The sequence below is a fragment of the Corvus kubaryi genome, unplaced genomic scaffold (assembly GCF_017639235.1).
Source record: "Corvus kubaryi isolate FWS band 111438036 unplaced genomic scaffold, C.kubaryi_AGA036_p1.0 69, whole genome shotgun sequence".
Classification (NCBI taxonomy): Eukaryota; Metazoa; Chordata; class Aves; order Passeriformes; family Corvidae; genus Corvus; species Corvus kubaryi.
This window is the reverse complement of record NW_024582057.1, coordinates 7072831-7091836: the sequence shown is the minus strand read 5'-3', so window position 1 is coordinate 7091836 and position 19006 is coordinate 7072831. Positions and strand designations below refer to the sequence as shown.

The 19006-nt window shown below is 42.7% G+C and overlaps 1 protein-coding gene across 5 annotated transcripts in view; it reads right to left on the bottom strand.

The window, feature by feature from the left end:
* The window catches only part of F13A1 (coagulation factor XIII A chain), a 61296-nt gene that overhangs the window by 30662 nt on the left and 11628 nt on the right, over positions 1 to 19006 (bottom strand). For all 5 annotated transcript variants that reach the window (XM_042049026.1, XM_042049027.1, XM_042049023.1 and 2 more), the window contains exons 4-5: positions 10578 to 10829; positions 3945 to 4063 (exon numbers count right to left, since the gene is read on the bottom strand). In XM_042049026.1, coding sequence (XP_041904960.1) covers positions 3945 to 4063; positions 10578 to 10829 — 371 coding nt within the window. The remainder of the gene's footprint in view (positions 1 to 3944; positions 4064 to 10577; positions 10830 to 19006) is intronic.

The window sequence follows — 19006 nt, the reverse complement described above, 5'->3', positions numbered from 1 at the left end:
AATTCCCTTTTCTTCCGGTCTGGCACAACAATCTTTTAGCAGGATCAAAATCTGCTTTCTGCACTTCAAGTAATCAGACCTGGGTTAGATCAATAAGAAGTTTACCCTGCAAATTAAACTTCTCTCATCTACAGTTTATGAGACACTGTCAATCTTGCCACTATATACAGAAAGAATAAAGAGGAAATAAATTGCTGTCAGGGTTGTTGCCTTCCACCTTAACATTTACCAAGTGACATGAATGCTTGTGAATAACTGGATTAACAGGGAAGAGAGAGGACAAGCTGCAAGGGCTAGCTGGCTTACACTGTTTGCTGTAGTGTAGGATGCAGAGTAGCCTTAACACTAAGGCCAGTTTTGCCCTTCTCAACTACTCAGGGGTTTAAAAAATATTAAAACAAACTAAATCAATTTTCTGCCCTCACTCTTGGCAAGAAAATCCTATCTAGAGGGAACTGGAATAGAAAAATGGCAGTTATAATGCTGAACATCTCTGAAAGATCAGAGGAACCAGAGCAGTAGTAAGCAGATAGTATAGGTGAGTGAACCTGATCCAGGTACAGTCACTGCCTGCTCCACCAAAGCTGAAATGAAAATAAGCCTATTTCAAGAGCAAGGAACTTTGGCAAAACCACATAGGAAAAAATGCAGGTGGAAAATAAGGCATGAGAAAACACAGGTGAAATGCACACAGATGTGCCTTGTGCTACAGAGCAACACATGTAGCTGTCCTGGGCATCCTCCTGCGTGCTAACCTGTTTCTACTAGATGACTTTCCATTTAAACCAAAGTAAGAGGGGCTGTATCACTTTTTGCGCTGGTTGACTTCAGGCTGTGTTTCTCACAGTCAGTTGCAGGCAGACATGATCTCATGTTGCCTGTGGTCTGACTTGACCAAATGCACGTGCTGTAGAATTACATAGGCACAGTGGGTTTCCAAGCTAAAGCAGATCAATGTGTGGACACGAGAGAAATCACAATGGCAACAGAAATCTATGCCCATCTGTTTTATTTTATTTTTCTCACAAAACCAAAAATCAACATTAAATGATCAGGATAGCATCCAACTTCTGACATTTTTCAGCTAGAGCATTCCTATGTGCCTAGATGTCTTCCAAAGCCAAATTTCCCCTGAATCCTGCATGGAATTTTCTGAGCGACTGCCTTTTACAGTTTCTTAGGAGGGATCACAGCCATGTTACAAGGAACACCTCCATCCTCATTCACTGAAGCCATGTTTCAACTGTTCTGCTGTTTTTTCTTCCTCTGTCCATGTTTCTTGCCTTTCCTCCTCTTGCATTGATGCTTCTCATTACAGACAGCAGCTATGAGAACCATCTCCCACTAGTAACCCAGTTTGGAATTCTATGCTCCTTTTTAATTTGCAACCTGAGTTGAAGTTTCCAGCTGTCATTGTCCTAAGCAATTTTTTAGCCTAAGAACATTACCATGCACAAATCTATCTGCATTTCTGTGTATGACCATATACCTTTCACCTCTACGACTCTGCGTGGCCTTGTGCTTTTTACTTACGTGTTGGAAAGGGCTATAAATCATAAATATAAAAAGCATACTTGCATGATATATTCATAATATAGGCCTTGCTGCTAGCTTTTACTCACAGCAATGGTCTCATTCCTAACATCTAGAATTGCCAAAAATGTGTCTTTAATGGTTGGAAATGGACAGGGTAAGATCAGGAACATCCTGTTCTCCATTTCACTGAAAGTAAGGGAACCAGCAGAATATTTCTCTGTTCGTTTGCAGATTGACATGCCTGTTAAACCCATACAAAATTATGAATTCCATTAAAGCTCTTGGCCTGGGCCTGCTGAGCTGCATCTGCCACACTCAGCTTTCACATGGGCAGCCAATAGCAAAAGGTGCTCCACAGCACAGGGTGGAAATCAGGTCCTCTGATTTCAGTCAACACAGGAATGAAAGTACATGACAAAGGACTATGGAGAGGCCCTAACCTCCCAGACAGAACTACCTCCTAGCAAAACCAAATAAATAATGCAGTTTCTCAAGGGAGGCTGGTGTTTGTGTCAGGAAGACGCCAGATTTGCAGAATATAAGCACCTCAGGCCAAGCCACCATAGGCCATAAACTTAGCATCTTAGGACATAAATCCAGCATCTGGTTTAAGCAGCACTTTCCACCTCCAGCCACTTATTCCTCTCTCTCCCTCCCCTTACATCTGTCAAGGAGTGAATCCCAAATCTAGGAACAGAGCAAGCCCAAGAAATAACCCAGGGAAAAAAAAAATCAAGGAGACAGTTATTCAGCTAGATCAGCTCTCCTGTCTGAGTCGCTGCACAGCTGCAAAAGCACTTGCAGGGGGAAAGAAGGGCCAGGAGGGGGCATTTTTGGTCAGCTTAAATGCATGCCCAGCTTTGGCCTCAAGATCTGGTTCCACATCTCTTGTATCAGAGGCACCATCAGCTTACGGAATTTCTTCCCCACTCCTTATTTAATGGTTGTTCTTATCTCAGTCAGGAAACCAGTCAGACCCTGCAAATAATGGTACTGACACAGCCAAAGGAATGGTGCAGAGGCAGGAACTCCCTCAGGCAGTGCTGCCGCAGGAAAAAAATGATGAAATTGTACCCTTAAATAAGGAAACAAGAGAGATGTGAGTTCAAAGAGCTCTCCAGGGCAAGCACACTGGAAATCCATCCAGCTCAGGCTTTGAGGTTGTGTTGAGCTGAGGGAGAAAAAGCAAGGCCCCTTCTGCAAGGCTGTGCTAGGGAGGCACCGCAAAAACTGAATGGATCCATCATCAGAGTAGTAGTGAAATACTTCAGTACCTTCTTAATTGTGCTGTTGTGAAAATCCAGGAGATGAGATGAGTTCACCATGTCCAATACCTGTCCATTGGAGCCCCTCTGTGTGACAGGCAGGGTTATAGCTTTGCCCTCATTTTGATTCTGCTTGGCGAGGCCTTTTTCCCATTCTAACACAATAAATTAACTCTTCCATCCCATGGGGATTTTGAAGCTGGTTAATTCTTACAAGAAGGTTGAGGTAAAATAGGCGAGTAATAAGTCTGAGACAAGGGGTAGTGGTTTTAAACTAAAAGAGGGTTGGCTTATACTACATATAAAGTAGGCTTTTACAATGAAGGTGGTAAATTGCTGGCACACGTTGCCCAGAGAAGCTGTGGATGGCCCATCCCTGGAAGTGTTCCAGGTCGGGCTGGACAGGGCTCTGAGCACCTGATCTAGTGGAAGGCGTCCATGTCCATGCTGGGGTGGTGGAACCAGATGATCTTTAAAAATCCCTTCCAGCCCAAATTATTCTATGATCCTGTGTTATTGAAGGCACACCAATACCCCACTCCAGCCTGGGGGATGGTGTCTCCCCCAGACTGCAAGAGGCCACTGGAGACTGATGTTATCAGGTCCAGGCAGAAAAGGGAAAGATTCCCCCAGAATTTAAAATTTTGGGATTAAATGCTAGTTTTTCACAGGAAACTTGTGACTATCTGACCCCCAAGAAGATCAGAATTATTTCCACCAAGTTGCTAAAACTAAAAAGAAAGGTCAAAAAGCAATACAAACTGTTGTTGAAAAATGAAAAAAACAAAACAAACAACTCTACTTTTCCCAAATTGATTTGATCCTGAAGCAGCAATAATGCAGCAGCACAAATACCTCTGCCCTGTGGAAACCTCAGCTAATGATTATAACTTCCAACAGGCAGCCTCTTAGTATCCTAAATATGCCCCTGAAACAAGGTCTTTAAATATCAGCTACTATAGCATTGCTTTTCTGGATTAGGCTTATACCCACTTCATACAATTTTAAAATGATACCCCTTATCTTTCTGAAGGAGAAACCAATAATGCATTCCAGAGCCCACAGTCTCAACCACAGTCTGGTGTCAATTAAACTCATTTGCTGTCCTACTGGGAGCAGCCAGAGAAGATCTAAACAGCTCACCTGACCGTAACTCCAGCTTCTTGATTTTATATCTTCGACGTTTCCATGGAATACAATACCAACATCATTCAGGACATATTCTTCCCTTTCTTTCTCATCATCCAGATACACGGCATCCACTGCATTAGTTTACCAAAAATAAATGTTAGCACAAGTGTTTAATTTTCATATAGGACAGATAAAACATCTGAGCATATAATACAGTCATCTCTGATGAAAAGTACCCCTCTTCCATCAAACAAAGCATTACTTGCTTCAACAGAGTACAGGAATAAGGAGGTAGTGACCATAGTTAGGAATATGGTACATAACTTAAAAACGTGCAAGATGGAAAAACAACTCTTGCCTGTTTTCTCAGGATCTGTAAAGTATGATTAAAATGTCACATCTTATCAAGAATTTTATGATTACTGTGTACAACTAATTTAAAAGTTGGGGCACCATGATGCAATTCCGCATCTGTACAAACAGATCAAAGAACAATTTCAAACCTATTAATGTCAATGGAAAGCAGCTCAGGTCAAGAGATCTAAAGAAAAATCTGTAGCACATTAAAAAAATGGAATACAGCTTTTATAACGTATTAAGAGAAAGGTCTGGTAGCTTTTTCTGTACATTAGTTATTGAGTGGAGTATCAGTATGACTGACCAGGTCATATGAGAAGAAATTCAAGTGTCTAAGTGAGAACTGGAAGTAATAGGACAAGATCTTCATCAAAACATATACAAAGGGTACATTCTAGATTGGATTTATATCAAAAATCAAGAGCATAAGCACGGACACTTAACTTGCAAACATGATTTACATATGTAAATAACTAATTATTAACATTCATAAGGAGCCCTGAATGACATGAAACTATTCAGACATTCACAGGTAAGTATGAAGCAGGCCATGATACTATGATTCTAGAACAGTTGAAGATATCTCTCCAGGCTTGTATTTTGAGACTAAGAGATGCAGCTTAACAGTTAACAGCATGGGAATTAATTAATTTGAGGAAATCAGTAACACGGTACCAGATAGCAAATTAAAGGGAAGCAATAACTTCTGACAATGTGATATGAGCTAGTACAAAACTACCGCTCACTACTGTGATAGTAGATTTCTTCAGCACCCCACTACAAATTACTAGAGGATCACTTAACTTTTAAAAGCCTATTGATTCATTGTATTTTGTTGAAATGAAAATCAGATTTTCACTCTCTGGTAAACTTCATCCTCAAAAGCTTCTTCATTTGTCCATGAAACTGCAATTTGGCTGAAAATAAGCTAAATCTGAGCCCACCAAAAAAAATCAGTGGTGAGACTGACATTGGCTTCAGCTAGGTGAAGGGCTTTGCCAATATACACACCTGACCCTTCTGGAAGTTTTGTTTTCCTTGAATTTATATTACTATGTCCATACATATATAAGGGATTATGCATAGATATGTTACATAATGACCTCCACATTGGTGTGCAAAGAATGATAGAGAAGCAGGGGTTAAATACAAGAAGCCTGTATTGCATTTGAGGAGATCAGTGCTTGCCATTATGCTTTATGGCAGCTGTTGCACAGGCTCTGATGACTAAGTACAACTTGGAGCAAGCGGAGGCTTTATGGAGTTTTACCTGAAGGAGACAGGTCTGGGACCCACTCTTGTATCTGGCAGGGTGGTGGTATTCACCTGGCTTCTAAAGGCTGAGCCATTAAGATGTTTCTTTATAAGCTTCTCACTACCCACGTGCTAGTCAACCTGCACCCAGGTACAAAGTGGATGATCATGGGTTTACTATATTCAGAGGCTATGAGGTGAAAAAGAATGTTAGAACTTCACAGTGAATGAAAAGGCTGCAGCCATTTATGCAAGCAGGGACTCTCATACTTATGAAACTCTGTATTACATGACTTTTTTGTGGTCCAACAAGTCCTGCATAACATCCCACTTAAAATATCACAGATGTTACAGATCATCTAGGCTCTGTTTCATTAGGCTGGATTTGCCTGATTTACTCATTGAACAATTATCTGCATTCTCTCACTGAGCTTTGGATTTTATTAAAGTCCATCCATACAAATAGTACAGAGAGTTCATTTAAAGAGGAGAATTCACACCTTCTTCTGTACAGTTACACATTCAGTGAAGTGTGTGCATATGCCTTCTTGACAGCTGTTGTTTTCTTTTGGGGATTAAAAATATCAACATTGATCTTGTTGGTATCAATTGAGATGCTTATGTTATTTTGAAACTGCATGATCTTTGCTAAATCAGATGAAAATTGATTAACTTCTCTGTCGATTATTTTAAATATTTGTGGTTTTGATAAGGTAAAAAGGTCTTCTGTGTTTCACAGAAAAGCCAGCTGCTTTGATTTTTGACAGCTTTCACTACTCTCGAGACTGTTTAGAAGAAAATATGAGGCATTTGTGACTACTTTGATGCTAAGCATGCTCTACATAATGCAATTCCTAATTATTTTGTGCAAGTGGAGGCTCACATCTGACAAACAGAAGAATTCCACAGAAATGTGCTGGGTTTGTTTGTTCTTTTTCTCTAGCAGTTCAGGAGTTTTTTTACTCACTTCTTTTATCCTGGGAATTTACTAAGACACCAGCAATGCTACAAAGAAGCAAATTAGCTTCTATGCTACTCCGTTTGAAGTTGGGTAAGGTGAAAATACCCTTCACGTGAAGACAGCATCGCAGGCAAGGAATCCCTTGTTAAAGACATGAGCAGTGCAGAGTAACCCTTTCGATTTCGGAAGGTGAATGAACATAAGAGGACTCTACCCAGAACGGAGGGACCCCAACCCCAGCACAGCAACCCTGTGGTGCTGGAAAAGCCATTTCTTCACGCAGACAGTGACAGCTGAGCACAGCAGCACCAGCAGATGGGTGGAAGCAGAAGCAGCAGGCTTGCCCTGAGCTCACAGCCTCCCTTCAATGTGCAGGAATCCAGGAATGTAAGGCTGGGCTCCCAGGGCTCATTCTGGGAAGAGGACAGTGCTGTTACAAACCCCAAGCTGCAAGAGCTAAACGTAGTTATCTACAAAAACCACTCCACCCAGGATCAAGAGCAGTATGCTGCCTTGAATAGTGTTAGTACTTGCCTACATTAATGCAGCAGAAGGATGAAGCTCTGTGTGAATTTTGCCCATGTGGAATCTATGACACAAGCAATCTAATTTAGGATTTACCTATAAAAGTAAGAAAATGTTACTGGGCCAAATTTGGATGACTGGTAACATGTGAGAGGAGTCCAAAGTCAACCACATGTTACTAATCCTCAAACTCTTATTAGGACATTTAAGCAGGAGAAATGTACAGCTGACTCAACAAAGTTGCAATATATTTAATTCCTTAAATGTAATACGCTTTGCATGAGGCTTGGGTGAGCGAAATGCACACTTCAGCCCACAGGGTGTGCAACTTTCTCAGCTACACTGTGCACCTCAACCTGTGAGAGAGCCACAGGAGTCAGTACAAGGTCTTTTCCTGACATGCACTTAGTGTTCCCCAGCAGAAAGTTGCAGGGACTCAGCACCTGCTTGGAAAGAGCTCACAGCTCCTTGGAAAGAGCCCACAGAATCCAGATCAAAGGAGCTCTTCTCCGCTTTCATGTAGTCTGATATTGCCAAGAGTTTAGTTAAATTCCAAGAAGTTATCCTTAACTACTTGCCATTTGTATCTTCTGTTCCAGAACTGAAGAGAGCTCTGCATACCCAAAAGCACATCTGTTTTATCCACCTATGTCAGCTGGCTGAAGAAAGGATGCTGCCTCTGCTCACAGACTTTACCTTGCTCATTAAGCAATGAAAATCTCACCTGAGTAATTGAAATCTCAATCCACTAGTTAGGTGAATTCCCAGCTGTTTGGGGCTGGTGTATACAATTTTGCAGAATCAGGCCCTTTGTCTTTAAAGTATTCCTAGTTGTCAATCTTAAATGTAGCTAAAAGGATTAAAATATATAAAAGCATATGATGATTTTGGAAGCAAAGTGCTCTGTAGCTTGAGTGGTAAAGTATTCAAACTTCTGAAGCGGCAGGAAAAAAACCATCCCTGCCTGGGAAAATATGTCAAAATTGAACTACAGTGAGAAAAGGAGTAATAAGAAAGGGCACAAATGCCTCTGTCTTAAAGAAAAGCTCATACTGACATATTGATGTTCCTCCAAAATGATGAGTCGAAAGCTGCACTAGAGCCCATACTCTGCTCCCTGCTGTAACAATCCCCATTCATTCCTGGCATCAGCCTTCTCTCTTTTTAATGAGGCTTTTCACTCAGGCTTTTCTGCTTAGCTATTAACCCAGCAAACAAGCCTAGAAGATTTTCAAACTATTGTTTTCTCTGCACTTTAACTACCTCAGTTTTTCTACCCTTTTGTCATTCCGGTGAAAAATCTTTTCTAGCCAGGGGATAAAGCATGAAGAAACAGTCCCTGATTTTCTAACACAAGGAAAGGAGGGAAAGACAGATATAGGAGCCAATTAGCCCAAACTACCTAGGAGTAAAAGTAGCAACAAGAAATGAGAATATATCCAAATCCAAATGAAACATGCAGGAAATGAAAACTACAGTAGTCAGCAAGGGACAGGACCTGAAGCCATTGAGACATCTGAAAACATAAGCTGCAGAGGAAAATGTGGTCCCCAAGTTGCTTCCCCTGGATCTGGGGTCACAAAGCATGTCCTTGCTGCACAGAGAGTATTTTTTGTTTCCTAAGGCAGACTTTTTCCATCAGTCTTGACAATGCCTGCCGCTGGAGGCAACTGCTGCATGTCTTGCTCCCTGTGGCTTTACTCCCATGTTGTGGTTTTAATCTTGCTGGCTTTTGGGCTCATTCAGCTCAGGTGTGAGGGAAGGAGGGCACAGGAGAGCAAAGTGTCCAAATGCCATGAACAAAGGTGGATCAGTCAGCACATAGAGCTGCTGGGCAAGGCGGTGTGAAGTTGGGATTGATTTCCCGTTGTTCCCTCTAACACCTCACGTCAGCTTGTGTGGTCCCAGTCACACCACAGTGGGGTAGCCAACCCCCCCACAACACATCTTGTCTCCACATTAGGACTGCATGCAGCCCTAGCTGCTTGTCTGCTAATCATGAGGCAAACTGAGGCAATTTAAGAAGCTTTTTCCTTGGGGTTTATCCCTTTCCAAAGATGTGCTGAGCCACTGCAGAGTCACCGTGCTGGCTGTTACAACACCCAGGACTAAAATCAAGTAGTGCTTTACCTTTAGGTGGAGAATTGCATCTCCGTGGTTGAAGCTGTGAGTCTGATGGTGCCAAAACAAACCTTAAGAACCTTTGTCTGCTCCCAGTGGGTCATAGCATTGGCAATGACTCCTCTCTTTCTGTCGCATACCCTCCAGAGCAAACTGTTAGCACACTGCTCTGAGGTGCCCTACACTGCTTTCAGAAGTATCTCACAGTGTGGCAGGGCCTTGGGCCCTGCCCTTCCCTCCTATTCCCACTTAACTAACTCTACTTTATTCAGCATTAATCTATATCTTCTTAAATAATGCATAAGCTAATCATTGCTTATATTCCCTCAGACTAGGGACAAGTAACGAATCCAGCACAAATCATTTCATGTACTGACAGTAGTGCAGCTGAATAATGGCTGTACTAATAATGCCAAACTTACTTGTCACTTGGTAGGAAGGCCCTTGTTTGGTACAGGATTATTTGATGTGAATACTGTGGTAAAAGAATGGAAAAATGAAGGAAAGTACAGGAGGATATTAAAGTTAGCTGGTGACCTAAATATACTGTAATACTTGGAGCCTTTCAAGTGTTGGAGGCTGAGGCAGTGCTACAACTTGTCAGAAGGCGGAGTCAAACCTCTCTGGTCCTCCTTGCCCTCTCCTGAAAGCCAGACTTGGAGCTCATTGGGTAAAATAAAACCCTGTCAGAGTAAAGCCTGATTTCTTTCAAGGATCCTGGGAGTTTTTTTAAAAATAAATTGTTCTTCAACCCTCTGTATTATAAAAAAAGGCTCATTTGCAAAGTGTTTTGTTCCTCAGAGAGGGCACCGTTATTAATTAGTCACCGCTAAAGGGGAAGTTATAAGGGCAAATGTCATGTAGCAGCAGGAAGGCACCACCAGTGATGCCACTGGTTGAGCAAGTTGGCTCCACCCAACCTGTGCAGGAGCAGCAGCTCCCCCTGAATTCCTGCAAGATTTTGACAGCAGATGTTCAATCCCCAACATGGCAATTCGAGACATAAGTCAAGAGTATGTGAGGCCACCACATCCTGTCCCACACCAAATGCTGGAAAAAATGTGCCTGTATTGACTTGTTCAAGGCACATACAGGCACACTGGAGACTCTCACTGTTGCCTGTTCAAGTCAGAGTAAAGCCTTGCGGTATGTTTACTATGAGAAATGGAGCCTGAGCCAGCAAACACAGGCTTGGCCTCATAAAACTGCAGTTTAGATAAAACACAGGCACTGGTTTCCAGCATGAAGTCCTGCTCACACAGGGCTAGTCCCCAGCCTGAAAGACTTGACTTTTGGCAGAATTACTGTAAATTTTCCAGATCCAAACTGACATGTCTCCAACCTCCTCGGTACCAAGCTTCCCTTCCTGGACCAATCCTCTGATGAGCCCAGCAGCAGAAAGGGTAAGCCTTTGACCAGGTACTTACTCTGGCACCAGGGATTGAACAGGATGTATGTGTCAGTTGCTGAATTCCTGCGTGTCCGAAGGATGCCAAAGGGAGTCAAGACAGCAACATACAGGCGAAACTTCCCAATGATGCAGGTGGGAGAGGACATGATGGACAGTCGAATGGAGTTGTTTTCCCTGTGGATAATCTTGGCTCCCCACTGACCAGGTTTCAGCACATTGCCTACTAGGATTGGGATGTAGGTGCCTTTGTTTTGCTGTGGGTAGCGACCTGGAGAGAGAAGTGACAGTTTTTAAATTTCCTTGGAGTCCTCTGTCCCTTTGTCTTATTTTCAATGGAGGAGGCAGGTTTTAGTGGGCAAAAATCACCTACCTCTCTCATTTCCCTGCACAGGGCCTGGTCACTTGACAGCACAGCTACACAAATACCTGCAACAGCTCCCCACAGGCAGCCTGTGTCCACACCTCCACCCATTTCACTCCAGCAAGCTTCAATCTCACTGGCTTGAGCACTGCCAGGAGCATAGCCCTGCCAGCATGAGCCACCACTGTTTATCCTAGTGCAGCAAGCTGCACTCCAGCTTGCTCCTTGCCTTGGTGTCAACAACACCAGCTAGATGGTTGGTAAGTTTAGGAGTTTAGGTAAGAGCCCTTTCCCCAGTTCAGATGCACCCACCACCCTTGTCACTAGCACACAAGTGCCGTCTAGGGCACAGACATCAGCTTTGGAGCTCTTTAGCAGAGCAGAACCCTGTTCTTCTCTGCACTACTGCACTGCCAAGCAGAGACCAAGCACTCTTTCCTGAAGTCCACACAGATGGAGGAAACACAAAGAGAGTCCACCTGCAGATACCCAGTGCTCGGTTCCCCCCAAGCATCAGGGACTTAATGGCAGCCAACTCTGGACGCTATAGAATATAAACCACCACACTGGGGCTGAATCACCAGACTTTCTCTGCCAGAAATGGGTTCCAAAGTATGACACACCTCCAAAGTACTGCACGTGAGATTCTGCCTCACAGTAAGACAAATCACACCCAAGAGGAGCTTACTTTACTCTGCCAGCTCTAAAAGCAGCTAGACGGATAGGCTACATGTAAACATGTACACTGCCAGGATTCAAAGTTGTGTGAAGCTCCACCCCTTGAGACTGAGGTAGAGCCAAACTAAATCTGGAAGCCAACCAGAAGCATAGACAGAAGAGACACTTGTGAGAAGGATGCGTTCCTTATCTCATTCTCAAATCTACTCTTCATTTCATATTTTAGGCTGAAAGTCAGACTCATTCAAAAATAGGGTAATGAAAAGCAATGATGGCAGACAGAGGGACAGACTTCTATATTTTTCATTCCTACTATTTAAGAACTTCAAAATTAAACTCATAAGGGCGTTGATTTTCTTGCTTGCTTATTTTTATACAGCTGATGTAAAGATAATCCCAGATCTGAACACTGCTACATTTTGGGAAAGAACAACTCCAGCTTTAAATCTGAAGCTTGCAAGCTGCCACGACATTTGTGTTTCTGAGAAATCTGGGGCTACTGTGCTTCATCCAAGAGATTATTCTGAGCACATGAATTTCCATTTTGCAGATATTCAGTGCACATAAATAGCCCACTTTGCCCTGCAGGCCAGGGATGCTGTAACCCATGAAACTCATTCAGATCAGTGAGGAACACAATGGAAGGAAAAGCCCTACAGAAGAATAAAGGACTAGAATAAGAGAGCAAAATCAATAGAAAACACTAGAAGATAGAGCACTGGCCACTTCAAATATAAACCATCAAAAGAAAGCCAGTGTAGAGAGAAGAGCCTATAGAGGTAACAGATCTGGTAGCTGAACACATTCTTGTTCTTTGTAGTGCAACTGTGTATGACCCAGCTTGCCTCTACAGTTGATATTTTGCTTCTAGTTTTGACATCATCTTTTTCTAAAAAAAGCTGTCCGCGCAAACAAAGCAGCAGAACAAACCAAGTAGTTGAACTGATATCCTTGAAAACTGTTAACAAGTGTTACTTTTAAAAATACCTCCCGTACCTCTTTCAGAAAGGTGGGAGGGGGAAGAGATTACTATTTTAACATGGTTAGGAACTGACATCCTTGTCTTTGCTGGAAGCTGCATGTCGGTGTAGGAGCCTATTGGGGACAGGAGAAGCTGTGCTCTGGCAGTGACTTTGCACTGCCATGTCTGTGTATGCCACGTGTACATGGGGAGACTGCAGAATTACTTCCCAGAAAATCTGCCTACAGGAACCAGATAGAATCTCAAAGCGGCCATGAAAACGTTTCAAGATGTCCTTATGGGACCACTGCCACTGGCACCTCATAAGCAGGTTTGGCGAAGTACCAAGCCTCTGGTATTCTTACTTTTTCTGAAAACTCAAAACTCCATTTTCCCTTCCAAACAAGCAAAGCCACAAGACACCCTAATATACCTTTTGCTTGACAAGGAGCAGATGTAGTTGCTGTTGAGGAGTATGCAAGGTCCCTTCAGCCCAGAGCCTCACACAGCTGGTCCCACAGAGTAAGAGGTCACGGCATTAGCTTGCTCACCCATGAGGAGAAGGTGCTCTGGGGCAATGCCTGCATCCCTGCAGATACAGCAGATTTGCCAGGGAGGGATATCCTAGAAGCCAGGATACTTCTCAGGTGTTATAAATAGTAAATGCAAGAGAACATTTTTTGGTCCTTACAGACGATCATGATTTGGTGCTTGCTAATGGTTACATAAATCCTGAACCCACAAGGAAGTTTGGGAAGATAGGCAGAGCCTTCAAGAGCACAGTGAGCAATTTCCAATGTTTTCTTTGAAGACGGGACAGGTTCCCTAACCTTCTGAAACAAAACCAAACCAAACCAGAAACCAAGCAAAACAAAATGCAAATGGGAGAAAAAGGGTTGTAAAAGAAAGAGTAAGGGTATTGTTACTTCTGTTAGTAGCTTGTGGAGCTGCATTGTAAACACACATCTAGACATCTGACAGCATCAGCCACACTAGTCTCATATACACACATCTGTTGTCTTGATATTAGAGCGCTGTAAAGCTGAGTAACTTTGGCATTGCATGCTAAGTTTGCTGGCAAAATAATTCTTACATAGACTCAGTACCATGTTTATCAACTTTGCAGGGAAGTCCTATCAGGATGGCTTGGCCTTTTGACCTTTACCTACATCTTGAGCACACATTTCTGGCTGCAGGGGAAAAGTAGAGCCAACTTTGGCTCATAGTTGGGATATCTGTAATGTTGGCCCTTTCTCAGAAGGAATAACAGTGATGATTTCATTCTCTGGCTTAGTCTCTAAGGAAGAAGATTCAATACTATTCAAAGACTCATTACCAAAAGCCTGTGAATGCCTGGCAGAGCACTCTCTGAAGGGTCTCTGGTGCTAACCCAACCCACGGAGAGGCAGTAGGCAGTTTGAGTGCATGTCAGGACCAGGACATGTAGACAAGATAAACCCTTTTTATGCTGACAGGAGGGTGCTGACATTATGCCAGTAGCATCAGCTGGCTCAGATCTCTCCAGCTCTGATTTGCTGCAGGAGTTGGCAACCTGAACCATGCTCCACAGCCAGTTCTTTGTGATTGCCTCACTCCCCAATGCTCACGTTTGCTTTGGGTGTAGGAGGCCCTGGCCCTTGCACGAGGACATTTCACAGCCAATTGCTCTGTGGCAGACAAAGTCTTTGCGTGTCACCATGCTGTTGGGATGTCCCTGCCTGCTCACTCTAACAGCACATGGAAATGGGAAAATCCAGCCTGTGAGCTCAGAAAGTCTGGAGATTTCTGCACTGGGTGAATTTCTCATAGGCTCCTTCGAAGATATAATGTACTGAATGGAAGCTGCTGACTGTCCTGCCTTTGAAGCAGGAGAGGACAGGAGAGAACTCACAGTGACCCCCTTTCTTGGGCCTCCAACCCTCTGCATTTCAGTGCTAGGTCCTGAGCCACAACACTGCCAGAAGACATTACTTTTTACAGAAACCTCCCTTGTACAGAACTTTTAATGGCACAAACAAATCTATTTCCCCTGATGCACAGTACACGGGTCTGCAATCCTTTGATACTTCTTTCTTATCCTTTCTTGTTGTACCTTGGTTTCCATAGCTAATTAAGCTGGGGTTCTAAAGCTCCTTCTCACTTCAGTTGCAGCTGAGCTCAACTTTACACTTCTTGGTGTTTCCAGGTACCCAGAAAAGAGGAGTAAAGTAGCTGATGTTGCTATTAAAGGCAGTCATAAAATAAATAAAAAAACATGAGTGAAGATCTACATGGCAAAAGGTGCCATGACTGAAGTGTGTGTGGATGTGGGAATGCATGGGATGTTTCCTGTCACTCATAGACTCTTTACAGGGGCAAAGAGCAAAGTCCAGTGTTTGTCAAAGCTTGCCAAAATCTATTTATGTAGCAGCAAAATAATGAGCAATCTAAAACACAGGGTGGGGGCCACACACATGCATTCAAAGTGAGTTATTTTCCATATATGCCTTATCTCCCTAGCATGTCAGCTCTGGGCCCATGAGGCACGGAGGCAAGCTGTATTAAATTCTGGGTAAAACTGCCACACCAGAGAGGGGTTTACAGACATAGAGAGAGGGTTAGAGATAGGTACAGTGGCTTCAGCTGCCAAAACACAAGCACTCCTCCTCCAGTTATCCAATTCTGCTGCTGTTCCCTGCGAGTGACTAACAGGACCCAGGGCTTGCTCAGACTATTCTCCTCCTTCGCCTTCTCTGCCCAGTGCCTGGAAGCTCCTGACTACATTTAGTTTAGTTTAGCTTTGCCCTTGATCCCCAGTGGACATGCACATTGCTGTGTGTGTGCATTAAACAGCTCATAAATGCCATAGCTGAGTTAGTGCTGTGCTGTTGGCACAGACAGTGGAGGGACCAGCAGGTGCTCTTGGATAGGTCCTACACAACTGAGCTTTATTTCCAGCAGTGAGGAGGGAAAGTTTGGTAGCACAGAGATTAGAGATTTAGTGAGCTTTACAGGACATTTCCTTCCTGATGGAAGTGGGATACCTCAGAAGAGAGGGAGGTGAACAAAGTTATCTCTCAGTAGTCTTTGTCTCTTAGGAACCCTCCTTGGAAGATTGGCTTTTCAAGGAGTCAAATAATCTGTTTCCCTTTGGAATACATATTACACAGAGTAATTAACAATTTTCCGATAGGTTCATTTGTTTTATCTAGATACACTCTTTCATATAAAGGGTAAAGAACCTATTTCAATGCCATACATGGAAGTATAATAATTGTGACATGTTGATAAATAAGCTTGATCTGGAAGCCACCAGTACAGTGGCTGTACAGTGTAGCAGAGGTAAGCCTTTTGATAGCAAGCAGCCTTGGAGATGGGTGTTAGCACATGGGATTCATGACAGGGAACACAGAGTAAAATAAAGAAACAGAAGAGATGCTCTAATAAAATTCCAAGCAATCAAAAGCAGTAAGAAGAAGAAAGAATTTTTTGTTAAAAGCAGTAGTCTCTAATTTCTAACATCTCATCGGGGTTCCTTCCACCCCCAAATTCCATTGCCTTCAGAAGTGCTATATACAAACTTGGAGATGTAGTAAGCACAAATACCTAGAAAGAAGTTTTCCTCATGGCTCCAGTTATGAATACTTAACATCTGGCCACTCTGTCCCAGCAGTGAATGTTTCTAGCACTTTACAATTGTAAAACACACATCAGAGCCATGCACCTTAGCTAGTAAAACAACTAAAAAATACAGCTAGATTTTATGTGCCACTTGATGCTGCTGCAGCAGTGCAAAAGTTGGCATGATAAAGATTGCTTTGCATGAAATACTGCATTTATAGAGCACCTCGAGGGACTCCCTCCTCTCTGCTCCTCTGGGGGTTGGTTGGGAATTCCAGAGAGGAGGAAAAATATACCCTAATGCTTTTGTTCAGAAAGTGGAGAGGTTTGTTGTTTGCTAAGAGCTGGCAAACAAGTCTGTTGTCTGTTGGGAGTCAATCTCTAGAAAATATGTTCCACTGCTAATAAATTATTTTTTCTATCACAAAATGAGACTTCAAGTTTAGACCATGAGGTGTTTCTGTATCTCTGCTCAATTTTTTGTAGTTCTTTGTGAAACAGGGATCTAATAAACACGCAATGTTGTTACACATCAACATGTTGTGTCCTCTAGACCAGTTAGTTCTCTTGATAGTGCCAAGAAAGCTGCTAAAACATGAAGATCTGAAGTTTTCCAAAGAGAAACTTTTACCCAGAGTCAGAACTCAGCTCGACAATCCCATCCCAGGTGCTGGGGGATATCTCATGTTCCAGCACCTCTGTTGGCTACAACTTGCCCTGCCCAGAGCTGCTGAGGAGGACAGGTAAGAGCAGAGGTAGAAATACTTCCCACTAAGGCAGAATTACTGTCTGACAAAATCACCAAAACCTCAATAACCCTGGAATCATCCCTGGCCCAACTCTGCTGTGAAAACAGGGAAAGGCTGTGGACACTGTAGGACAGTATGAAGAGCTCCATTGATTCTGGTGTGTGTATCCTGGACTGGACATTTAGTTATTTAGTTGAACTCAGATATCCCTCTGACTATAAGTGGGAATTTGGTGTCACCTAAATAAGCCATACGGGATCAGCTCTAACATCTTTATGTTCTTAGCTTCTTTGATGTGTTTCTAACTATCCCTCTGGAGCTGGCTTGGGAAGACTGTGGAAAAATGAGCAGTAAGTCTCTCCTCTCATCTCAGGCCAGAAGCCAATGACTTATAGAAGCCTGAAGAGAGCATATGGACAGGTGCGTGGGTGTCCACACATGCACACGTGTGGAAAGGTGATGGTAGCCTGGGGGAATGGAATTTATGGTCATTCCAGAAGTGCGTCAATGAATAAAACGTTCATAATGACATTTAGGGCTAGACCAATATATATGGATTTATGAAGCCATTTAAGGAAAACACAAATAGACAACAATTTATGAGGATGTGGGGAAATACATCATTAGAGTCAGGATGCACATATAAACTCATCAGCCCCACAAGGATTTACAGCCATGCACTGGAAACTACTACTAAAAGCAAGAGTGAAGGCTGTATAAACTCATCTCACCATTCATCTGTTTTTCAGAGAAATCCCTACCAGTGTAGCAGTGCCAGTGGAAACTTTTCAGCACTCACACCAAACTGGCTGTCCCAGGTGTGGGAGCTGTGCTCAGCCAGGCTAAGCCTTGCATTGTGGAAAGCAAAGAGGAACACAAAATATCCCCATCACCACAAAGGCAGGAGTCAGGACAGATCAAGGTGGGTGAAGGAGTCCGGGTTGGCTGAGGCTCCAAACAAACTGAAATTATTCCCACTGTGAGGAACTAGATGTAAGCACAGCATCCGCACTTCTCCTGGCTCTTTCATCTCAACCCCGGAGCAATAAAATGAGTATCTCCCAAGTGGTGATGCTCACCTTTCTTCTTGTAAAAACCAGGCAGAAGGCAGAAACAAAGGAAATATGTGGTGATGGAGCAGCTCTCAAACCATAGGTACTGTGGCAGGGCTGAGGTCCAGCACAAGAACTGGAATTACATCCAATTACTCTTTATAAGTGGATATTTTTCCATGTGGATTTTTTGGCACATTCATTGTGTTCCATACTTTGGCAGGCAACTATGGTCCTAATTTAATGAAGGATTATGTGCAAAACTGAATTATGATAATTCACATTAGCATTTCAGTCAGTTTCACCACTGATGACTCTACAGGAAACAGTCTGTTAAAGCAAGAATGACTTCCATCATAAGGACCCACCACAGAAGAATATCTGTAAAAGTGACTTTCAAGAGATTGGGGCGAATTATTCATATATTCACATATGTATTTATATATTTACATATATATATATATTTGTTTATACAATTTAACTCATGAATTCTAAATTCTGTGTAAATGGTATTTCAATGGACTGTGGATTAAATAAGATTGTAATTAAAGATTGTTCTGTGAGTGTTACAGACCTAGTTTCATATGACACAAGAAGCATTTGTCCCAGGTACCCTTGATTCATTATCAATTAGAAGGATTAAGCAGTCTCTACTTGCTTTACTTGCTTCATTAATCATCTTTTTAATGATGCAAAAGAAGAAAAAATAGGGGGAAAAAAAAAGAGAAGGGAAGGGAGATTTTAGGGAATAACGGAAATAGAATAATTCTGTGCACACCCACATGATCAATCCATTACAACTGTCACATTTTTCAGGATCAAAATTAGTCTTTAATGGATAAAAATTCTGTGATGGATTAATGTCAACTCTGGGAAATTTCCCAGAGCTGGAAACTAATAACTTCTGAATAGCTTCATAGGCACTGTTGTATAAACAGCCCCCACTGCAGGCACAGCCCTGCAAAAGGAGACTTCAAGTTTTCCCAGCTCCAGCTGAATTCCCTGGGAGCCAAAGCCAGCCATCCCTATAGAGTATCTTTGTAC